The 19275-nt window shown below is 46.1% G+C and overlaps 1 protein-coding gene across 21 annotated transcripts in view; it reads right to left on the bottom strand.

Moving 5' to 3' along the window:
* Positions 1-19275, bottom strand: part of TNS1 (tensin 1) — a 432927-nt gene that overhangs the window by 56798 nt on the left and 356854 nt on the right. For 16 of the 21 annotated variants that reach the window (XM_053307444.1, XM_053307453.1, XM_053307473.1 and 13 more), the window contains 3 exons: positions 17212-18951; positions 9066-9152; positions 80-279 (listed from right to left, as the gene is read on the bottom strand). In XM_053307444.1, the coding sequence (XP_053163419.1) occupies positions 80-279; positions 9066-9152; positions 17212-18951 (2027 nt within the window). The remainder of the gene's footprint in view (positions 1-79; positions 280-9065; positions 9153-17211; positions 18952-19275) is intronic. The other 5 variants (XM_053307499.1, XM_053307527.1, XM_053307533.1 and 2 more) reach the window with 1 other exon arrangement.

The following is a 19275-nucleotide window of genomic DNA, read 5'->3' as shown; positions in this document are numbered from 1 at the left end:
CCGCTCAGCAATTCCATCTGTGTTTCCATGCATACACAGAGTCAGATCAGAAAGGGAAATCATAATTTTAAAAAAGCACCTCCTTGGGCCTTCCTCCAGGGTTGGCAGAAATGGTGCTGACCACTTCTGGCGAGACACAGTGAACTGGAGAGCGGACGGTGGGGCTTCTTGGTGAACTGGGGTCCTGGGGGCTGTTCTCATACTGGCCTTCACTGGTGGTACGTCTCCGAATCGGGGCTTCAGTGTCTTCTGGTGACTTCTCTCGTGGTGACTGTACTCCTGAAAGTTCAGTGACAATGTGAGAGAAGAGGGTAGCAAGCCTTCGTGAGCCTTAACACACTTAGGACACAGGGCCAGTATTCAGATCTTTAACTTGTGTTCTGGCTTTAGAAAGAAAGTGGTAGTGGGACACAATATTTGATTAATGAGGGAAAAATAGCAGATCTTGCATTTTCCACTAGGGGTAAAAACCAGCAAACAAGATTCAAAACGACATTGCCCTGTTTCATGCCTTAAAATTTGCCCACTTGAAATAGCCCCCATAGCTGCAGCTACATGGGAGAGTCCATACTGAGTCCACACTGATGCCCAATCCCCAGGAAACCCCACTTATCTGATCTCTCGCTCTTTCGCTCTCTCTCTCTCTCTCTCTCTCTCACACACACACACACACACTTTTTGAGGGGAAGAGATCAGGTGAGCAGGGTGATTTTGGATGGTTGTTTATTGACAAGGATTCCATGACATGACTGACAGCAGGGCTGCTCCATGAGATGAAGGAATGCTTGAATATATGAATGAGGCCATTGACTTCAGTGGGGCGTAACTGCACCTGCTTAAGGCAGGAAAACATAATCCCCCCCATGCTTTTTTGGGGTGGGGGGGATGATCAGCCTCCCTTTATCTGATGTAAAGACATGTTCCTTAGCTTCTGGCACTTCTATCAGAGAGCTATTCCCTTCCATCTTCCACTCTGCTCTGTTATTTGAAAATAATGGTCTGGGAAATATTTGAAAGGAGAGGTAGAATACATCTTTCAAGGAAAAAATCTAGGCCTCTGGAATTGAACAAATAGCTCGCCGAATCCATTCCCTGACCTGAAGCACTGTCCAACCAGTACCTACCAGATCTTCTCTCAGATCTACCTGTACAATCCAGACTACACTGTGCCTGAAGCAGAAGGAAGGTATTTTCAGAGGGAATAACTCCAACTGACTCAAGTGATTCAGCAAATCCGCAACACAAAGTGGAATGCAAAACTCCTCAAGTTCACTGGCTAATGTAACCCAGAAAACAATTGTAAGATATTATAAATTGTTGCTGGGGGGTTCCCCCACTCCTTCTCTATTTAAGAGCTAATCTTGCACTAAGTTCTAGCTATAATGTGTTCGAATTCTACATGCAAGATTTCTTAAAACCAGGGAGCACTTAATTCCTCACTACTAAGCTGAAGTGACAATCCCAACAGAGCTGTGCTGCCATGCCATGTGGTGATTCTGAACATGTAGACTGGCTCTTTATCTTGAGAGTGTATGTTCTATAATACTGGTTCTTAATTACCAAACCTGAGCGCAATACCTGGATCTGAAGTACTTCATACCCAGGTCCCCAAGTCAAAGAAAAGATAAAGTGATTGTTAATAAAACTGTGATCAGGTAAGCATAGCCACACAACATTCCTGACTTTCCCCTTCTCCAGCTTAAGAGTGATTTTTTTTAACTCAGAGTATTAACAGGACCAGAGTTTTCTACCCAAGAGTTGACAGCTTGATGAAAAGAAAGTACAGGGACGATATTTCCCATTGCCCTTAGTGTCCCTTTTTCTAATGCACAAAGCAGTGCCCAGGGACATTCAAGGCTATGCCCATTGTCTACTAGGGGCTTGCAGCTGGTCAATGACCATAATAAAGTATATCCATCCATCCAGTCATCCTACTAGGAGTCTTCCCCACTGTCTCCCACCTTGGTAAGTTGAGGAAAGAGAGGTAGCCAGAGGGGTTTTGTTAAATACAAGCTGCAGAGAAGCCTCTAGCCTACGTTTGACTCCCAGCTACGTAATCAGGAACACAGCAGAGCCTAGAGACATTCCTGATTTGGTACACATCCGATTTAAAATCCAGTTAATTTTGGATATCCAGTGGCTGCCATTCAGAATAATCCATTTTAAACCAACCCATTCTGGATTGGACATGCGGGAAGGGAACACTCTTCCCTAATTCATATTGAGTAGTCTTTGTTGAAAAGGGTCTTATGTGTATCTAATAACAAAACATATTACTGTATATGTAAGTATGCTTACTGGAAACAAATTGTATCTTACATATCAGTAACAACTCAATGTTTTCCAGGTCCTAGTGCTACAGTGAGTGTGCACAGCATTTTTTAATGCCAGAAATGAGAGGAAAGTAGTCCTTAGGTGTTGGTGTGTGGAAGTATCATGGAAGTATCCCTCCCTGATGATATTATCTGATGGAAACACACATCCCTTTGCACACTTTCATCACAGAGCTATTCCCTTCTATCTGCTCCAGCATTTTCAAATGTAGCTGCAGATAAAGTATTCATGGAAGTATCCTTCCCTGGTGATGCAAACAGGCATGACATCATTCAAGACCTAAGGCCCTAGTGCAGTGCTTCCCAGGAATCCTCCTTCTTGAGGGGACTTCCTTGTTGACCAACTTCTGGTGGTGTCACCTGGAACACAATGAGGCCTCACAACCCCCTTCCACCTTCCCTTTCCCTAAAACCATCTGGAGGCAGCATCAAAGAAAAGGGCTGCTGCTGTAGAGAGAGTCAAGGTCCCTAGGAAATGTAGTTTCCCAAGGATGCTGGGTTCTTAAGTGTTTCTGTAATATTTTAAAGGCCTGAAGCAGCCACCACTACCCCTTTTCTTTGGTACTGCCTCCAGATAGGTTTCAGGGGAAAGGAAGAAGGTAGCAGGGGGTTGTGAGACCTCAAGGTCTCCTTGTGTTCCAGATGACACCATCAGAAGTGCAATATCATCTCAAATTCAGAAAAGGCTTTACATGATCTAGTTTTGACCTGACCCTAACCAAACCCAAATTAGCTTGGTTTAAAGCAAGCCTATTCCAAATCAAGCATAGGGAAGCTTGTCCATCACTTAACTAGCTTACGTCTGTGGCACAGAAGCAGCACACAGAAGCAGACACAGCTTCTGTGCCACAAAATGCTTAGGAAAATGGTGTGCTCATCCACTCTGCACTGATGAATGAGGTTTTGAAGGCCATCTGCAATATTTGGTTCTGTCAGCCTGGAGATTTAGTCACTGGGAACAGGACCTGCAACAATTCAAGCATGTCCTGCAGCTGTGCAACTGACTCTAGGGCCCGGGAACAGATGCAGTCAGAGCAAGCAAGGTGCCAAACTGTCACCAGTTATGGGGACATACAGCACTTTGTACAGAAAGGCTCAGCTACAGAGAGGGGTCTCATTCACTGAAGAGGGGGAGGGCCTCTGTTCACATCATTCCTCAAAGTCTGCAGACACAATCCTCAGAGATGCAACACTTCAGCACGTTCAAGTCAGGGAAAAGAGCCAGGAATCTGGATCACATTCCAGCCCACTTATTTGTCTTCGTTTATTCAAGCAGCAATAAACTCCCTCCTCACGCACCCGAACATGATCTTTCTAACACACTTGGATGGGTTTTTTTTTAAAGGTCTTGGCTGTCAAGAAGGTGACACTTTGGAAGACATCTTTTTAAAAGTTTATAAAATGTGTGGGAGTTCTGAGTTGCATTTGAGCCCCTCTGCAAATTAGGCTCTCTCCTTGATTAGCAACAGTTATGCCATTCTTCTCAGCTGTGGAGAGCCTTGCCTTTTACACAGCTGAGAAAAAGGAAAAGAAGAAGAAACACACAGATTTTGGGCTGTGCTCCGAGATTTTCAATACAGAAGCTGTCTGAGGCAGAGAAGAAGGAGGGAGCCTGAATCCATGGCAACAGAAGCAACCAAAGTGTAACAGCCGAATAAATGGAAAATCCATTGATTGAATAAGTAGTACCACACACAACACCACATTTTTCTGTTAAAAAGAGACACTGATTCTATTTTCTGCTAGGACTGACTTCCCAGCCAGTCAATTGGAATTTAAATTTGCTCACATTTTAATAAGCTACTAAAAAAGGTAAATACAAGTGGACCTCGTTATCCACAGGGGTTCCATTCTGCCCTACAACCGCAGATAACGAGTCATTGAGTGAATGGGAATGGGTGGGATTTGGTTCCTGGAGGACTAAAGAAGTCAGAAAATTTCAGAAAAAGGAGCAAAAAAGCAACATGCCATGCCCTCCAGTTGTCCAGCAATGACCCCCCCCCAAAAAAACCTCCCAATTTCCCCTGAAAAGTCACAGGATTTTTTAAAAAAGATTTGGTAACTGAAGAGCCACAAAACGGCTCCTTTAAGGAAAATGGCCAGAAATGACTTGGCCACCTAGGAACTGCAGATCTTGACCCTTTGTTTTACCGCATACACTGAGGTTGGGGGTCCATTGCCCAACCACGGATACGCAAAACCACAGGTGCCAGGACTGCGTGTAACGAGGTCAACCTATACCACTTTTTAGCAGAATGGTTCTTAAAGTGGTTTACATAGCAAAAGAGAATGAGAAGTACATTCCATGTCCCAAAGGGGCTCACAATCAAAAAAGAAGCACAAGGAAGAGACCACTAACAGCTACAGGAGGGATGTAGGTTGGATTGAATAGGAACTATTGCAAAATGTTTTTCTTTTCCCAGGCCTTGTCACTGCACCACATGTACACGTTCTAGGTGGTTTCACCAATTGCCAAGCTGTGGAGTCTTCCTCCTTGTAGGTGCATTTTGAAGCTCAGGATAATGCATTTTCAGAGATAAAGCTCTTTCTATTTATACTCCCATCATCAGTATCCCTGGGTGCAAGCTGGCCTACTCTGAAGTTTTACTTCCATTGAATTGTACTTTTGCAGCTGCTGGCATTAGCCTGAGGGTCAACATGAGCCCTTTGCAACTTTAAGTTGAATCTTGAACATAGTGAGCACAGAAGACACCAGTTTCCAGTGTAAAGGGATCTTGAAGGAAGGCACAAGTCTGTTCTTTTGAGAGGGAAGGAAGAGCGAGATCCATGGAAGTGGGGAAGAAAATAGAGCCAGAAGCTCACGTTCTCGTGGGAGCCTTGAGCAAAAAAACTCATTCAGAAGTAGTGAGCACAGATAAGGGTCAAAGCCCACTGTAATGGGAACAAAAATCATAATGATTCTGCTAGCGTGTGCAAGCACCATGTGGAAGGAAGCCACTGCCCTCTGATGCAATGCATTCCACTGGACTCCCACACCAGGAGAGTGGCGACCATTGCTCCATCTGTATTGCTGTTGCAGGCACATTTCAAATGCCTCCTGCACAAGGCTTCAATCTTCCCCCTTTGCTCGAACTTTAGAAATCCTCCGTTCCTCCTGCATTGATATGCCTTGCTTCCCTCTTCTCTTTGAAAGGGGTGAGGGAAGAATAAGGGAACCAGTGTTTGAGAGCCAAGAGTGGTGACGCCTTGGTTCAGGGTGGCCAGGCTTCTGAGCTGGAATTTGTGAGGAGTGGAGGAAGTTAGGAACTAGTAAAGTGCCACTCAGTGAATTCTATCTGGCACTCTCTCCCTTCTGTGCTACATGGATTAGCGGCATTCTAAACTGAGATACACTGTACTGTGTGCAAGGCCACCATCTTTTGTAACTTGCAGCATAGTTCTTCACCTACATGGGTACAGTAACTCCCTCCCAGGATAATCTGAGTTTAGCAACAACTGAGTGTCATCATGAGGCTTTGGATCATTGGATTCGAGGTGAATCATGAAGATGGTACTGGAGAGCCTGACAACCAGCTGGGCCAAACTCGGGGCAGTCATGTGGTGTCTATTCATGCATATGCCCTTCATCTATAACGCGGGGGTCTATTACCTAAATAAAATGCTGCATAGAAGTGCGGGGAATGAAAGTATTCCACCATCCCCAGTTCTTACCTGACTGCATTCCACTGACTGGAACAGTTTTTTCTCAGCCCTGCTCAGATAGCAGAAGTCAAACAAGCAGGGAGAAAAACAGCGGAAAGGAATGGAGAGCAAGAAAGCAAGGTGCGGGTTGGATGGTTTCATTCCCCGACAAGTTCCTTCTCGTGTACAAAATAGATTTCCTCACCCCACATTACATGTGCATGGGACAGCCTCCAACACATCTAGCTGGGCCAGGAATGGGGCAAGAACCTGAAAAGGGGGGGGGGCTCAGAAATGTGATTTGCCCTCACATTTGAACACAATGCATGTTGATCCATCCAGACTATGCAAGTATGGATCAGTCTCTGAAACTGGTTGCAATTTCAGACCCCCTCCTTCCCCAGGCAATCCCCACCCACTTCACAAGCAAAAATCCCCCACAAAACCTTATCATTAGCAAAACCCAGATGGTAAATCCAACCACATCTGCAAGAAACCCCCTCCCCTCAAAAAAACCCTTATCTTTGTAAAGGAGAGTAATTAGCAGTGAGAAAGAGCCCCAGCTCCCAGACAGGGAAGCCAGTGAGTGAACTCACTCAGCTCCAGAAGCTGACATGGCACTTCTGAACATGCTCAGAAACATCATTTTCTGCCAGATCATGGGATTTGTAGTTTTATCTTGGGCAGGGGGCTGCTGCCACTATGGATTTATGTCCATGTTTTTCTTCATAACATCTGGGGTGGCAAACACAAAGCAAGGCATGACATCAAAGTGCTATGCACTGCTGCATCTCCATGGCCAGCAACCAATGTGAGGCAGTGCAGGACAAGCAGGACAACACACAGCATGTTGGCATCACATCATGTGTCACATTTCCTCAGATGTTATGAAGAGGTGGTGGCAAAGAGACACTGACTGGCAGCAGCTCTGTGCCTCTTGAAAAGTTAAGCCTTTTTCGGTAGAACTGTGGGAAGTGTTCCTCTAGTCTAAAAGAACCTTACAGGTAATACAGAATCCCTGAACCAATAGCAGGAGTGCAACAATACAGAATGCATATCCTGTTCTTACTTCCCCAGAAGTGTCAATAGTTGAGGAATCAGCATGGGTGGGGTGGTGGTGGGAGATCAGATAGCACGAGACCCTGCTTGTTGAATCAGTTTGGCCCCCAGTGGAAGAACAATGCCTTCCAGCAGAAGAGATGCTGGCCATACCTAGAGGAATCTCTGGGAATAACACATTCTATGCACTAGCACGTCTTCCACCACTTCATCTCAACAGTGAGTAGTGGGGCTGTGTGCCGGGGAGCAGATTTTGCTTCCTCCACCATCTCAACAACATTCTATAAAACATGTGTGCATGGGGCCCCACGGAGTCCAAAAGCAGTGAAGCATGTAAAGAGCCCATTCCCCCAGTCTATGCCTTGGTTTCCAGAGTCTCATGCTATGGTATGCATATTTCTCTTCATTAGAATAAATTGTAGCATTGTATATATATACACCCAAATCCATCACATCAAGGGAAGACTATTAAGCCAAAGTGATCTATCATGCATAGAACATGCTGCTGCATTAATTCTGGAGCAGAAAGTGAGACAGGCAAAATCCATGGGATATTATCTCTAGCCCGTGGAGGGGGGGCGGGGGCGGCAGCAAAAGAGTGCAAGACAGTCACCAAGTCAGTCAGAGTTCTGTGAAATTTTATAGGGGTACAAATTCCAAACCTGTAGGGAAAGGGGTGAGTGAATTCTGAAGACACAAGTATCCTGTGTTGGGACCAATGGAACAAATAAAACAAACAAAAAACTTCTGTTAGAATGGCATCCTGTAATTTATGAGAAATAGAGATGATACACATCAGCAATGATTTCAGCAGCAGCCTTAAGACCAGTGAGAAAAATTGTATGTATTAAGTGAGATTGACACATCAAAGAGATTCCCTCCCCTCAAGTAAAAAGTATCCAGGAATCCTTGCTGAATAAGAGGTTCCACCATGAAAATCTGTCCCATTGCTACCTCCTTCTCTGCAGAGCTTCTGGCTCCAAGAGTTCACGTTCCATAAATACCCACACACAGAATGCACACTGTGGAGGAACCACCCTTTTGAAATCCATTGGCAAGCTCCTTTCTCCAAAGCAACCTGCTGAGTAAGGACCCAAGAATTTACACACCCACTTGCACAGTCCTCCTGCTAGCCATGCAGAACTGGAAGCTCCTGTCCTGATTCCAGTCAATGTTGCCAGGCCCAGTGGAAAGATCTGAAGTAGAAAACCCCAGCAATGCTTGTGGAACACACACACAGCTCCTAAATAAACCTTGATATGCAGCCAAGCTCTACAACAAGTGACCATCCCATTCCTGGACTTTAGTATCATCCTACCTCTCCCCCACCATGCAAACTCCATCCCCTTGGCATTTATGGAGACACTGACACAGCACCAACAACAAAGCAGCCGTGAGTGCAGTGTGCATTGATGACAAGCCACTTTCTTATGCAAGTGACTTCTGGCTATATACCACAGATGACCACCACACAAAGCAAATGAATCCACCAACAAGTCAATTAGACACACTGCAAAGGGAGGAGTGAGTAGAAAGGCATAATCAATGAGCAAAATAAAATAAAATAAAGGAGCTTTGGGATTAGAGGAAGGCTGTATTTAGAGTCCAGTACTGGTAGGCACAACTGGATCAGATACTTCTGAGAATAGCTGATGAAAACCTTTTTATCCAGTGTAACATGCAATCATAATTTAAAATTTATTAAAACATTTTTATACCGCCCAAAAGTTACGTAATGTGTGAGGAAGATGCCTGGCTTTATCTGAGGGGACCGGATGTTGAGAAGAAGCAGAACATATGTTCTTTAAGACTTCCCTTCTTCAAATGAGATTACCTTGACCTAGGTTTCTCCATTTTGGAGTGGACTCTAAATAGCCCTGTCCTTCCACTTCTACAGAGTGGAAACAAACCCCAGCAGAAGCACACACACCTTCCGGTATCCATGTAATAGCAGGGGAACCAGCAACCATGCAGGTGACCCAGGGAAGGGAGGATTGGAGGAGAAGAAGGAAAAGCAGCAACAGAACAAACCAGAAAAGGAGAAGGATCGCTGTCGGTGAAGAGGAGGATGGGGGCTTTTCATGCTCTTCCGGATGTCCCGGAGTTTGGCGTTGTACTCTGATAGAGGGAGACGGAGGTAGGGTGGGTAGGAGTAGAGGAACAGGAGAAGGTCAACCAAGGATGAAACAAAATCCATCAGGGAGAGTGAGAGAAAGTGTTCAGAGACAGAACAAACATCACAACAGATAAAGGAGAAAGGGGGGAAAAAACACAAGAGAACGTATTAGTTGGAAACTCACCCAGACTAAGACACTGAGACCTGAGGTGAGGATGGGTCAACATAATGGTATTAGGCACCAATGAGGCAGTTCAACTGCCAGTCTATTCACACATGACTTTTGGAAAGCGGGATAACCTCAGGAGTCAGTAAGGGACTAAATGTCATAGAGATACCTTGACTTATTTCGATTTAAGAGGAGCCAGACACCCATATGGCACAACTAATAAATATTATCTACCTTTCATAATGTCTTTGGGCCTTGGTTCTGATTTATTTACTTATCATATTTAAATACCACCCAAAATGTATGTCTCTGGGCGGTTTACAATAAAAACAATACAAATTAAACATTAAAACAATTAAAAATTTAACACAATGTTAAAACTGAAAAAACTGTGTTTAATTAAAAATCTGGATGAACAAATGTGTCTTATAAACATCTGCCTTTTAAAAAGTTGTCAGAGATGAGGAGGCTGTTATTTCAACAGGGAGAACATCCCAAAGCCTTGGGGCAGCAATGGTGAAGGCCCATCCCTGAGTAACCAAAGGATGAGCTGGTGGCAACTGCAGACGAACCCCTTTGGATGATCTCAATGGACAGTGGGGCTCAGGGCAAAGATGATGTTCTCTTAAATACCCAGAGCCTAAGCTGTTTAGGGCTTTATAGGTTATAACCAGCACCTTGTATTTTGCCCAAAAACTTATCGGCAGCCAGTGTAGCTCTTTCAATACAGAAGTAATATGATCTCTTCAAGATGACCCAGAGACCAACATGGCTGCCGCATTCTGAACCAGCTGTAGTTTCTGGACTACATACGAAGGCAGCCCCACGTAGAGCACATTGCAATAGTCAAGTCAGGAGGTTACCAGCTTATGTACCACTGTTCTGAGGCTGTTTATTGTTTATCTCAAAAAATGGACGCAGCTGGTGTATCAGCCGAAGCTGATCAAAAGCACCTCTGGCTACCGCCTCAACCTGGGACACCAGGGAAAGGTTCGGCTCCACAAGCATCCCCAGACTGCATACCTGTTCCTTCTGGGGAAGTGTGACCCCATCCAGAACCGGCAGATCAAGAGCTTCTCCCAAGTTCTGACTCGCACAATAAGTACCTCCAAATTATGGAAGATTATTCCTGGTCTAATGCAGCAGAATAAATAGAATGCTGATCATAGAAGTTGTTTATTACAAGAATGAGATTAAGAGCTAAAGAATATGACAGACAAAATGCAGGCTCTTATTAACATGAATATTAAGAATATCGCTTTTCAACAAAAGCACTGAGTACATTTGGGCACAGAGTAGGTTTTGTACTGTACCCAAAGCATGCTTCCCAGGGAAAGGGTGGGAGGGGATTTTTCTAGATAGATACATAGGTAGAAAGCCCTTTTAGAGAGCAGATGAATAAGATGTCATACTATCCTTTTCCTCAATGAACAATCAACTACAGAAAATACCTTGAGATGGCACAACCCACACCATATTTATTATCTCTTCAGTGTTGGACTTCTAGATTTCCTCACTTCCCCTTTCTAACTAATATTCTGCCTTTCCTACTCCATCATTGGAGCAAATTTTTTTTAATAATTGCTATAACACATTTGTCCCACTGCAGTCTTGTACTCATTCTTCCTTTTCACCCATACTCTAGTCATTGCTTTTTTAGCAAAAGATAAATCTGGCTATTCACAACTATTAAATTTCCCCTATATTGTCCCCTAAATTGCTGCAATGGGATGTTTTTTCATGACAATCTTCCCAGTCTGTCTTGCTCTCTATGTATTAACTATCATGTGCAAGTACAGGCTTTACATGACAATTTAATATGCTTTTGTTGTTATTCCATAATTTCATTGAAGAGATTCTTGGACTCAAAATGCCTTGAAATTCTTGAAATTTTAATGAGAGTTTATATTTTAGTTACTTTCCAATAAATCATCTTTGTACCACTTTTGGCTTTCTTCTATTTTTTGGACTGATTGGAGTGCATTCTTATTTGTATTTCAAATACAAGGAAAAAAAAATTCAGTCTCAAAAGCCTTCTTCCCTTTCTCCCTTCTTCCCACATTTCAGCAGATTACCACAAAGGATCAAACTACTCTCTCTCCTATTGTGGTCCCAAATTGTAGGTGGCCTCAATCTGGTTGATATTTACCGGGGGGGGGGCGCTCCTGTTGCCACTACTTGGATCAGGGCCACAGGAGGGGTGGGGCTAAAGCCTCCACTACTGTCTCACTGCAGTCCCAATCCATGGGGCCCCAAATTATATGTATGTGTACAGGCACCTGTATGCACGTACAACATAATGTCTGAGTAGAGTGTCTGACTCAGTTGGATCATGCTAATTGTTTCCATTTCAGTCCCCAGGGACTTTTACACACAGCAGACTTTACCGTGAGTTTACAGGGAGGCTTTACTGAGAACCCAAAGTTGTCCCCCAAACCCAACACAAATAGTGGATTTTTTTACCCCAGATATAAATCGGGATACACTCTCTGCTCCCCGATAACTTGCAGGGACTTCAGGGTAAATCTGGCAGATATGTGAACACACACCCCTCCATTCCAGAGGAGATGTGAGTTAAAGGGCTTTGAAAGCCCCATGTGTGAAAAGCTTCCAGGTCTTTTGAGTAGGGCAGGATTTGCATGGGTTGGGGGGCCTTGTTAGCTTTGTCTGGAAAGGGAGTCTTCTTGCAGTTCGTTTGTCTTAATTATTACAGTGCCACCCCCACCCTGTTGGGTAGGAAATCAGAGTTCTCATGACAGCGAGAACCAGGGAGGAGGATGATCTGTGAAATTCCACAGACCCGCCTTGGAACAAACAGGCAATTTATAGTAGCAATGCATTGTAAACAACACACTGGCTGCTGCTCTCTCCCAGCTTGTCCAGGGCAGTTCCATTCCCTCCATTCTCCTTCTCATTATTCTCCGATAGCTGTCAGATCTCTCGCTTCACTTTATGTCCTGGGATCAGGGGACACTGAGTACTAACGGTGAACCTAGAGCATAGGATCACGTATCATCAACATCCAGGGCAGCTGCTATTGTTCCCCCAGGATTTCAGAAATATATTCCGTGACCCTACAGGCACCGCTGGCATGACACATCTTGGTGCCACTTGGTTCCTCTTTGTGGCACACTGCATTCAGAGTGGGGAGGGACTAAACATTTAATTTATGCAAGCTAGAGTATGGCAGCTCTTCCTGCAGTGAAAGGAGTTGGACTGGAATAGGCCACAATAATATGAAAATTCTTATCAATGTCATAGGAACATAAAAATCTGCTTTATACTGTAATATATTCCTCTCAGGGGATAGGGCCGCCCTGGGAAGAGCATCTGCACGCTTGCATACAGAAGGTTCCAAGTTCCTTCCCTGGAATCTCCAAGATAGGGCTGAGAGAGACTCCTGCCTGCCACCTTGGAGAAGATGCTGCCACAGTCTGTGCAGACAATATTGAGCTAGATGCACCAATGGTCTGAATGAGTATAAGGCAGCTTCCTATGTTTCTATTGGTCCATCTAGCTCAGTCTTGTCTACACTGACTGGTAGCTGCTTTCCAAGGTTTCAGGCAGGAGTCTTTTTCAGCCCTACCTGGAAATGCTAGGAAATGAACCTGGGATCTTCTGCATATAAAGCAGATGCTCTACTGCTGAGCTATTGCCCCATATCTTACAGCAAACAGCGCTCACATGTAGTCACCCATCCAAATGCAAACCAAGGCAAACCCTGGTTAGCAAAGGGCACAATTTGTGCTCGCTACCACAATACTGGCTAAGTCCCATTTATCTTCCTTTGGAGTCATGCATTTTCCTTTGGAGACATTCAGGGTATTGTTCGGCAGCCAACCTTTCTAGGGCTTTGTTTCCCCACCCCCACCCCATTAAGTCACGGACATCTGGAAACATCCGAAGCATTCTGGTTACTGTGCAAATGCTGTGGGGACCTTATTTCTCTGTGATATACATGTGCCAGCGATACTCCTCAATCTGCCTACTTGCAGTGTGCACAAAGGTGTGCAAGTAAGACTGCTACTCTAAACACCTGCAGAGACTTGGCTATTCGAGACTTGGTTTCCTCCTCCACTCTGAGCCCAGCTTCCCCTTTCCCACTGACAGATGTAATGGCCAGTAAATCAAGCACCGACTCGCCTCTGCTTTGCCATTCCCTTCCATGCCTCAGATAGACGGACTTTCTGTGTAAAAAAAATTTAACCACTACATATTCATTTAATCATTACATTCACCCACCGTGTGTGTGTGTGTGTGTGTGTGTGTGTGTGTGTGTGTGTGTGTGTGTGAGAGAGAGAGAGAGAGAGAGAGAGAGAGAGAGAGAGAGAGAGAATAAATATATACATATGGATATATGTATCTAGAGGGGGGGGAGGGAGGGATCCTTTTTTCTAACCTTTTGAAAAAACTACTTTGGAAAGGGTAAGGAAGGTGGGTTAGTGACCTCACAGTTTCCAGGCCATGAGGCTATTCTCACATGCACAGGAAACTCGGCTAAGAGAGCCCAGTCCGGTTTCCTGCGCGCATTTTATTGTGAACCACCAGGAGCCACATGGCTCCCGGTGGTAAGCCCGCTTAATTTCCCCTGCAAACGAGGTTAGCGGAGCGCACACGTGCCAGTAACTCTGTTGCAATGATCGTGTCCCGCCGCAATGTGGAGACTCACGAGGAGACCTCCGACCGGGAGGCTGCAAGTAGTCTCCTGGCATCAGGGGGCTCCCCAGAATGTCCCACACACTTGTGCCAGTAATCGTGTGGGCTGGATGCTTGCGTGAGGGGAGAGTGGGTCAAGCCGGCTCTCGACACTGCTCGTGCGGAGAGCCTTCATCAGTGCTGCTAGCAGCCAGCTTTGGCTGTAAACACACAGGACCAATTTCCAATCTGTGAGAGAAGAATGTATATCTAAAGAAAATTTGGTTGATGTGCTTCCAGAGCAGGGTTGCCTCTCAAACTATATGTACAGGGGTGTATACATATCGGCAAGTGCCACAGTGACTCAGCCTGCAGCTTGGTTTTCCATTCTGAACTCCTCCTTATCCCAGAACCAAGCCACTTCCCTCTGGCCTAATACCTGTGGCCTAGGAGCTGTGCTGGAAGGAGCTCATCAGCGGAGCCTGGTGCTGCAGGCTGGATAAGATCCAGGACATTGCTGAGGAGTTCTGCAATTAAAAACCTTTCTGTGTAATTACTGGCCTCTTGGTTGCTGAGGCCAAGGCTGCATACCAGATGCAGCCAACACAATATTCCTTCACCAGATGTGCACTGTCTGTACTGGGAATCCCAATGCTTTAGTCCCAAAGACGAATTGTTTTGGAAAACGTCCCCATAATACATTCTTGAGCAACCCAGTCTGTGGGAAATTAGAAGGATATTCAGGAGAAGTGGGCCCCCCCCTCTATTTTAGGGCATTTAAAATGTGTAGCTCATTCAGGGGCATCAGAAGGTGCCCCAAACCAGGCATATGTATGTGTATTCGGTATACTTAGTCACATCCTTGTATCTGGAATCTGCCATGACACTGGATTCCTCTAGAATCTCTGCTTCCATTTTTTTAAAAAAATGGCAAGCTCCTCACCCTCAGGATCTCAGGAAAAAAGTTTCAAAACACAGCAGGCAATGCTGGCTCAAAACCTTAGATGTCAAAGAAGCAGCCAGAAGGTGGCCCACCTATGCCTCTCCCCATGGCTTCGAGCACTATTCTCCAGTCCATGTCTCTCCAGCCTTCCTTGCCCTTGATCATCACTCCAGTTCCTGCAGAAATGATGATTTGGTTGCCATAAAAGCCAGAACACTGCAAGCAGAACAAATTGGACAACTTACACCCATTTAAGCAGAAGTGCCTAATTTGTTCTGAGTGAATTTCAGTTTCCTTGGTGCAGAGAACACGGAGTCCTGCCCAAGACTGCCAGTGCTCTGGGCTTCAGAGGAAGACACAGAAGTACCCAAGGCTATGGAATATTGCACTTTGTGGGTGCGGTGGACACTTCCTTCCTGACTCAATGTCTTAAATGCAAAAACATTAGAGTCCTTGTCAGTATTCTTTCTGATTTTTTTTTCATATGTGTGCGGAATGAGTTTTGTTCGGGGTAGCAGTATCAAGGCAGTGTGTGTGCACATGCATTCAGAATGGGACCTTCCTGATTCAGCCTGAGCAGGATCTAAAATTAACTGAGCGGATATCAAAAAACGTGTGAGCCCACGCCTTAGAGGGAACACTGGTCCTTGTGCTGCTCACTCAGTGAGCATAAAATCAAGTCAAAGCACAGTCTTGTCAAGGAGGAAATTGCTGAGCAATTTACTTCTAAGCTCTGCACTACATGCCTTTATGCCAAATACCAGTGGTTACAAATCAAGCATGTTGGTTTTCACCCAATTAAATATACAGCTTCGGAAGAAGGGAGGCACAGCAAGCTCAGGAGAGGCAAGCAGGACTTGTCCCCTTTGCTAAGCAGAGTTCACCATGGTTGCATATGAATGGGAGACTACATGTGTGAGCACTGTAAGATATTCCCCTTAGGGGATGGAGCTGCTTTGGGAAGAGCATGGGCATGCTTGCAGGCAGAAGGTTCCAAGTTCCCTCCCTGGCATCTCCAACATAGGGCTGAGAGAAATTCCTGCCTACAATCTTGCAGAAGACAGTACTGAGCTAGATGGACCAATGGTCTGACTCACTATATGACAGCTTCCTATGTTCCTAGCCCAGGTAAATGCTATAGGAACATCTAAATCTAGACATGTGTACAATTGCCCCCAGGCCAACAATGGCTTCCCTTTAAGGGTAAGTGCAGGAAAAGAAAAGGGAAACCTTCATAAATCTACAAAGTATCGGAAAACACTTGCAATAATCTTCGCTAACTCATGATATGAGACTTTCTGTACACTACCAATGGCCTACCTGCAGCCACAGGTCTCACAGGCAGTATGGCACTTCTGGACAGGACCAGAAGGGCCTGCAGTCCTGGCCAGAGGAAAGAGTCAGGTCTGAACTCCTGTGTGCTCCCCCATAATGTTACTGGAGGCATCCCAATGCATGAGGGAAGGAGCATACACATGGGCTGCAGTACACGCTAGAGTGCCACAAATACCTTGCATTGGACTTATGACACACTTGTCAACCAGATCAACTACCACTGGTATAGACATAAAACAAGAAGGCATGTGCACATGTGAAACATGATCAGATTCTCATCTACTGTACTGTAGATGCATTTGCAAGTGTGGTTGGGTGTCCTTCTGTAATAACTGTTTCTTTGGACTACCTTTTTTAAACAGCACTTTCTACTACCAATTAACTCTTGACTTCCATCAGTTTTACTGCTGCTTTACCAAGCCATCTCATCTTCCGTCATCTTTGTCCTATCCATCTAGGCTATAGGAGCCATAAACGTGTGTGGTGCAGGGTCCAAGCCCATTCTTTGGTCAAGAGTAAAGCAGCAGTAATAGCAGCCATGGAAAACCTGGGCCCATGGTCCCAGGGCATGGTCTGAGGGCACGTGACACTGGCATCTTCCCAAAGCTAAACAGGTCTAAGTTTAGAATCTGAAGGTCTGGTGCCTGGATGGGTGACCCCATGCATGCTGTCATGAGCACCATGATGGAAGGAAGGCAGGATATAAATGGAAACAAACAAACAAACAAACAAACAAAGGCTGTTGTGCATGCAAAGGAAGCATTCATTTTCTCTGTCCTGAAGGGGTTTTGTACCTTATCCTACCACAATATTTCAGTTTATTCACTCTGTTTTGGACTAAGTCATAGAAACAGAACTGAGTTTATCTTTGGTTTTCTACTAACCTCCAAAAGATATTGGGGTGGGGGACAAAAATTAAGCTCTTAGAACAGAGACCCCCCCCCAAGTCCACAAGAAAGCAGAGAGAAAGGCTTCCTACCTGCTACCCTGTGGGCCACCAGCCCTTCGAGGTGCAGGGGCTCTTCTTCCAAGGGCCGAGAAGGCTCTTCGTAATTCTCTGCTTCCTTTATGGGTACCTGAGCCAGAATGGTCATCCCAGGGGATGGGGGCGATGTAAGTAGTGGATGCTGCCCTTCCATGAGCTGGTATGCCATCCCATGAGGCCTGGGAGATGTCGGAGGACTTCCTGCAGTCGGGCCATAGCTCATTGCTTGTGTGACACTTGGCTGTTGGTTTTGATAAGGTGAACAGGCCTCCCTGTAATCCTGTGGTGAGTACTCTGACTCTCCGGTATTATGGAGCAGTAGTCTCGTAGGATGAGCTTTAGGTGCTGGTTCGGGTGGCTGGGCCACAATGGTGCCAGCAGAATTGTGTGAGGGGCTTCCTGGAATGGGGCCAAAAGCATTGGTAGACCTTGGCTGCACTACTTGAGGACCAGTCACAGGCTGGGCAGACACTGACAGAGCTACCGGGCGTGGCTTGTCTTCTCTGGAGGCCACTGGGACACTCTGGGATTTGTGCATCACAGACACTGAGGGGTCCAGGTCAAGCATGAGCATGTTGAGAGCCTCGATGGACTGTTCTATTTCCTTCTGAGAGGCCACCCTGGGGAATTCAGGGATGCTGATGCTCTGAGAAGGTGCTGCTTGCGAAGGGCTGGGCTGAGGGCTTGCACTCGAGAGGCTGGGACTGTGGCTCTCTCGGCCACCGTCATGTTGACGGGACGGTGGCCTGCTGCCACTTTGCTGCTGCCAGGAGTTGAGTCCCCTCTGAACAGCTTCCCGACTACTCGTGCTCCGGGTGGGTGCCTGTGGGAGCTGGGGGGTCTCAGCAGTAGCTGTGGGGAAGGACTGGGAGCGGTATATGGCATTTGGATCATAACCATAGGGGTACTGCTGGCTGGAGGTTGGGGGCTGAGGTTGCAGCCAGCCAGGAGTGGGGAAGCCATGCTGATAGTAATCAGCCAAATTTTCCTGGGCAGACACAGAGGGCCGGATGTGCCCATATGGATCCTGGGGGTGACGCCCCATCATACTCCTTAAGGTGTTCTGGTTGTTATAGGGGTAGCCACCATTGATGACAGTCTCTGAATCATGCAGCTTGTCTATGCCATTGAAGTTGGATGAACCATTGGGCAAGGAGGAGAGGCTCTCCATCCGTGGAGCCTCATGGTAGCCCATGTCACTAGTGTTGGTGGTGCCATCGAAAGACGAGAGGGTGCCTAGGCTGCCCACGCTATGCCCATCCTGGTTGGGCAATTCGTCATCCAAAATGTCCGTTTCCCTCTCAGCCACCAAGCTGGCGGCCTCCCCGTTGACATGCACCTGAGCTGGTACGACACGGCGACCAGATGCAGTGGAGGCAACCACTGCTCCCCCACTGGGGCTGTGGTTATGCATAGCAGCTTCGTTCTCCAGTCCAAAGCCGCTGAGCAAGCTCTCAAGCTCCCGCTTCTCTTCGGGAGTCAGTACAGGATTGTTTCCTCCACTGCTGCTGGGAACGGTGGGCACTGCCTGCTCATCAGTCTTGTCAGTTTTGGTAGAAGCGGTGGAGTTGCCCGAATCGCTGCTGACAGAGAGGGTGTGCTCAATGTGGTTGGGAGCGGCCGAGAGTGTAATGCGGTTTGTGTTGACGGTGCCGGTGCTGCCGTGGAGCGAGTCTTTCTTCTTCACCTTGGCGTAGAGGCTCCCATCCAGAGGCCCTTGGGTATGTCCAACTTCTGCATGGAAAAGAAGACAAGGGAGGCAACAGGAAATTTAATTGTGAGCTTACTGTGCTGCAAAATCTAAAAGCTCCAATTAAGACACAAATGGTACCCAGGCATTTGTCTGCATTTAGCTATGAGAGGAAGGGACACTGTGACCCTGCCAACCAGTTGCCAGTCATTATCACATCATCTACCCTCCAGGCTACTGCAGACAAGCGACGCCAGTATGTGTCTCTGAAGGCAGCACAGCTCCACCATGTTCCATTCCCACAGGATCTGATCGTGGTTGGAGAAGCGCTGTTGGCTACTGGAGCAAAACAGATTTACTGACTTTTT

Source organism: Hemicordylus capensis, chromosome 1 (genome assembly GCF_027244095.1).
Source record: "Hemicordylus capensis ecotype Gifberg chromosome 1, rHemCap1.1.pri, whole genome shotgun sequence".
Classification (NCBI taxonomy): domain Eukaryota; kingdom Metazoa; phylum Chordata; class Lepidosauria; order Squamata; family Cordylidae; genus Hemicordylus; species Hemicordylus capensis.
Note: the sequence above shows the minus strand (reverse complement) of the source record. Positions and strands in the feature narration are given on the sequence as shown.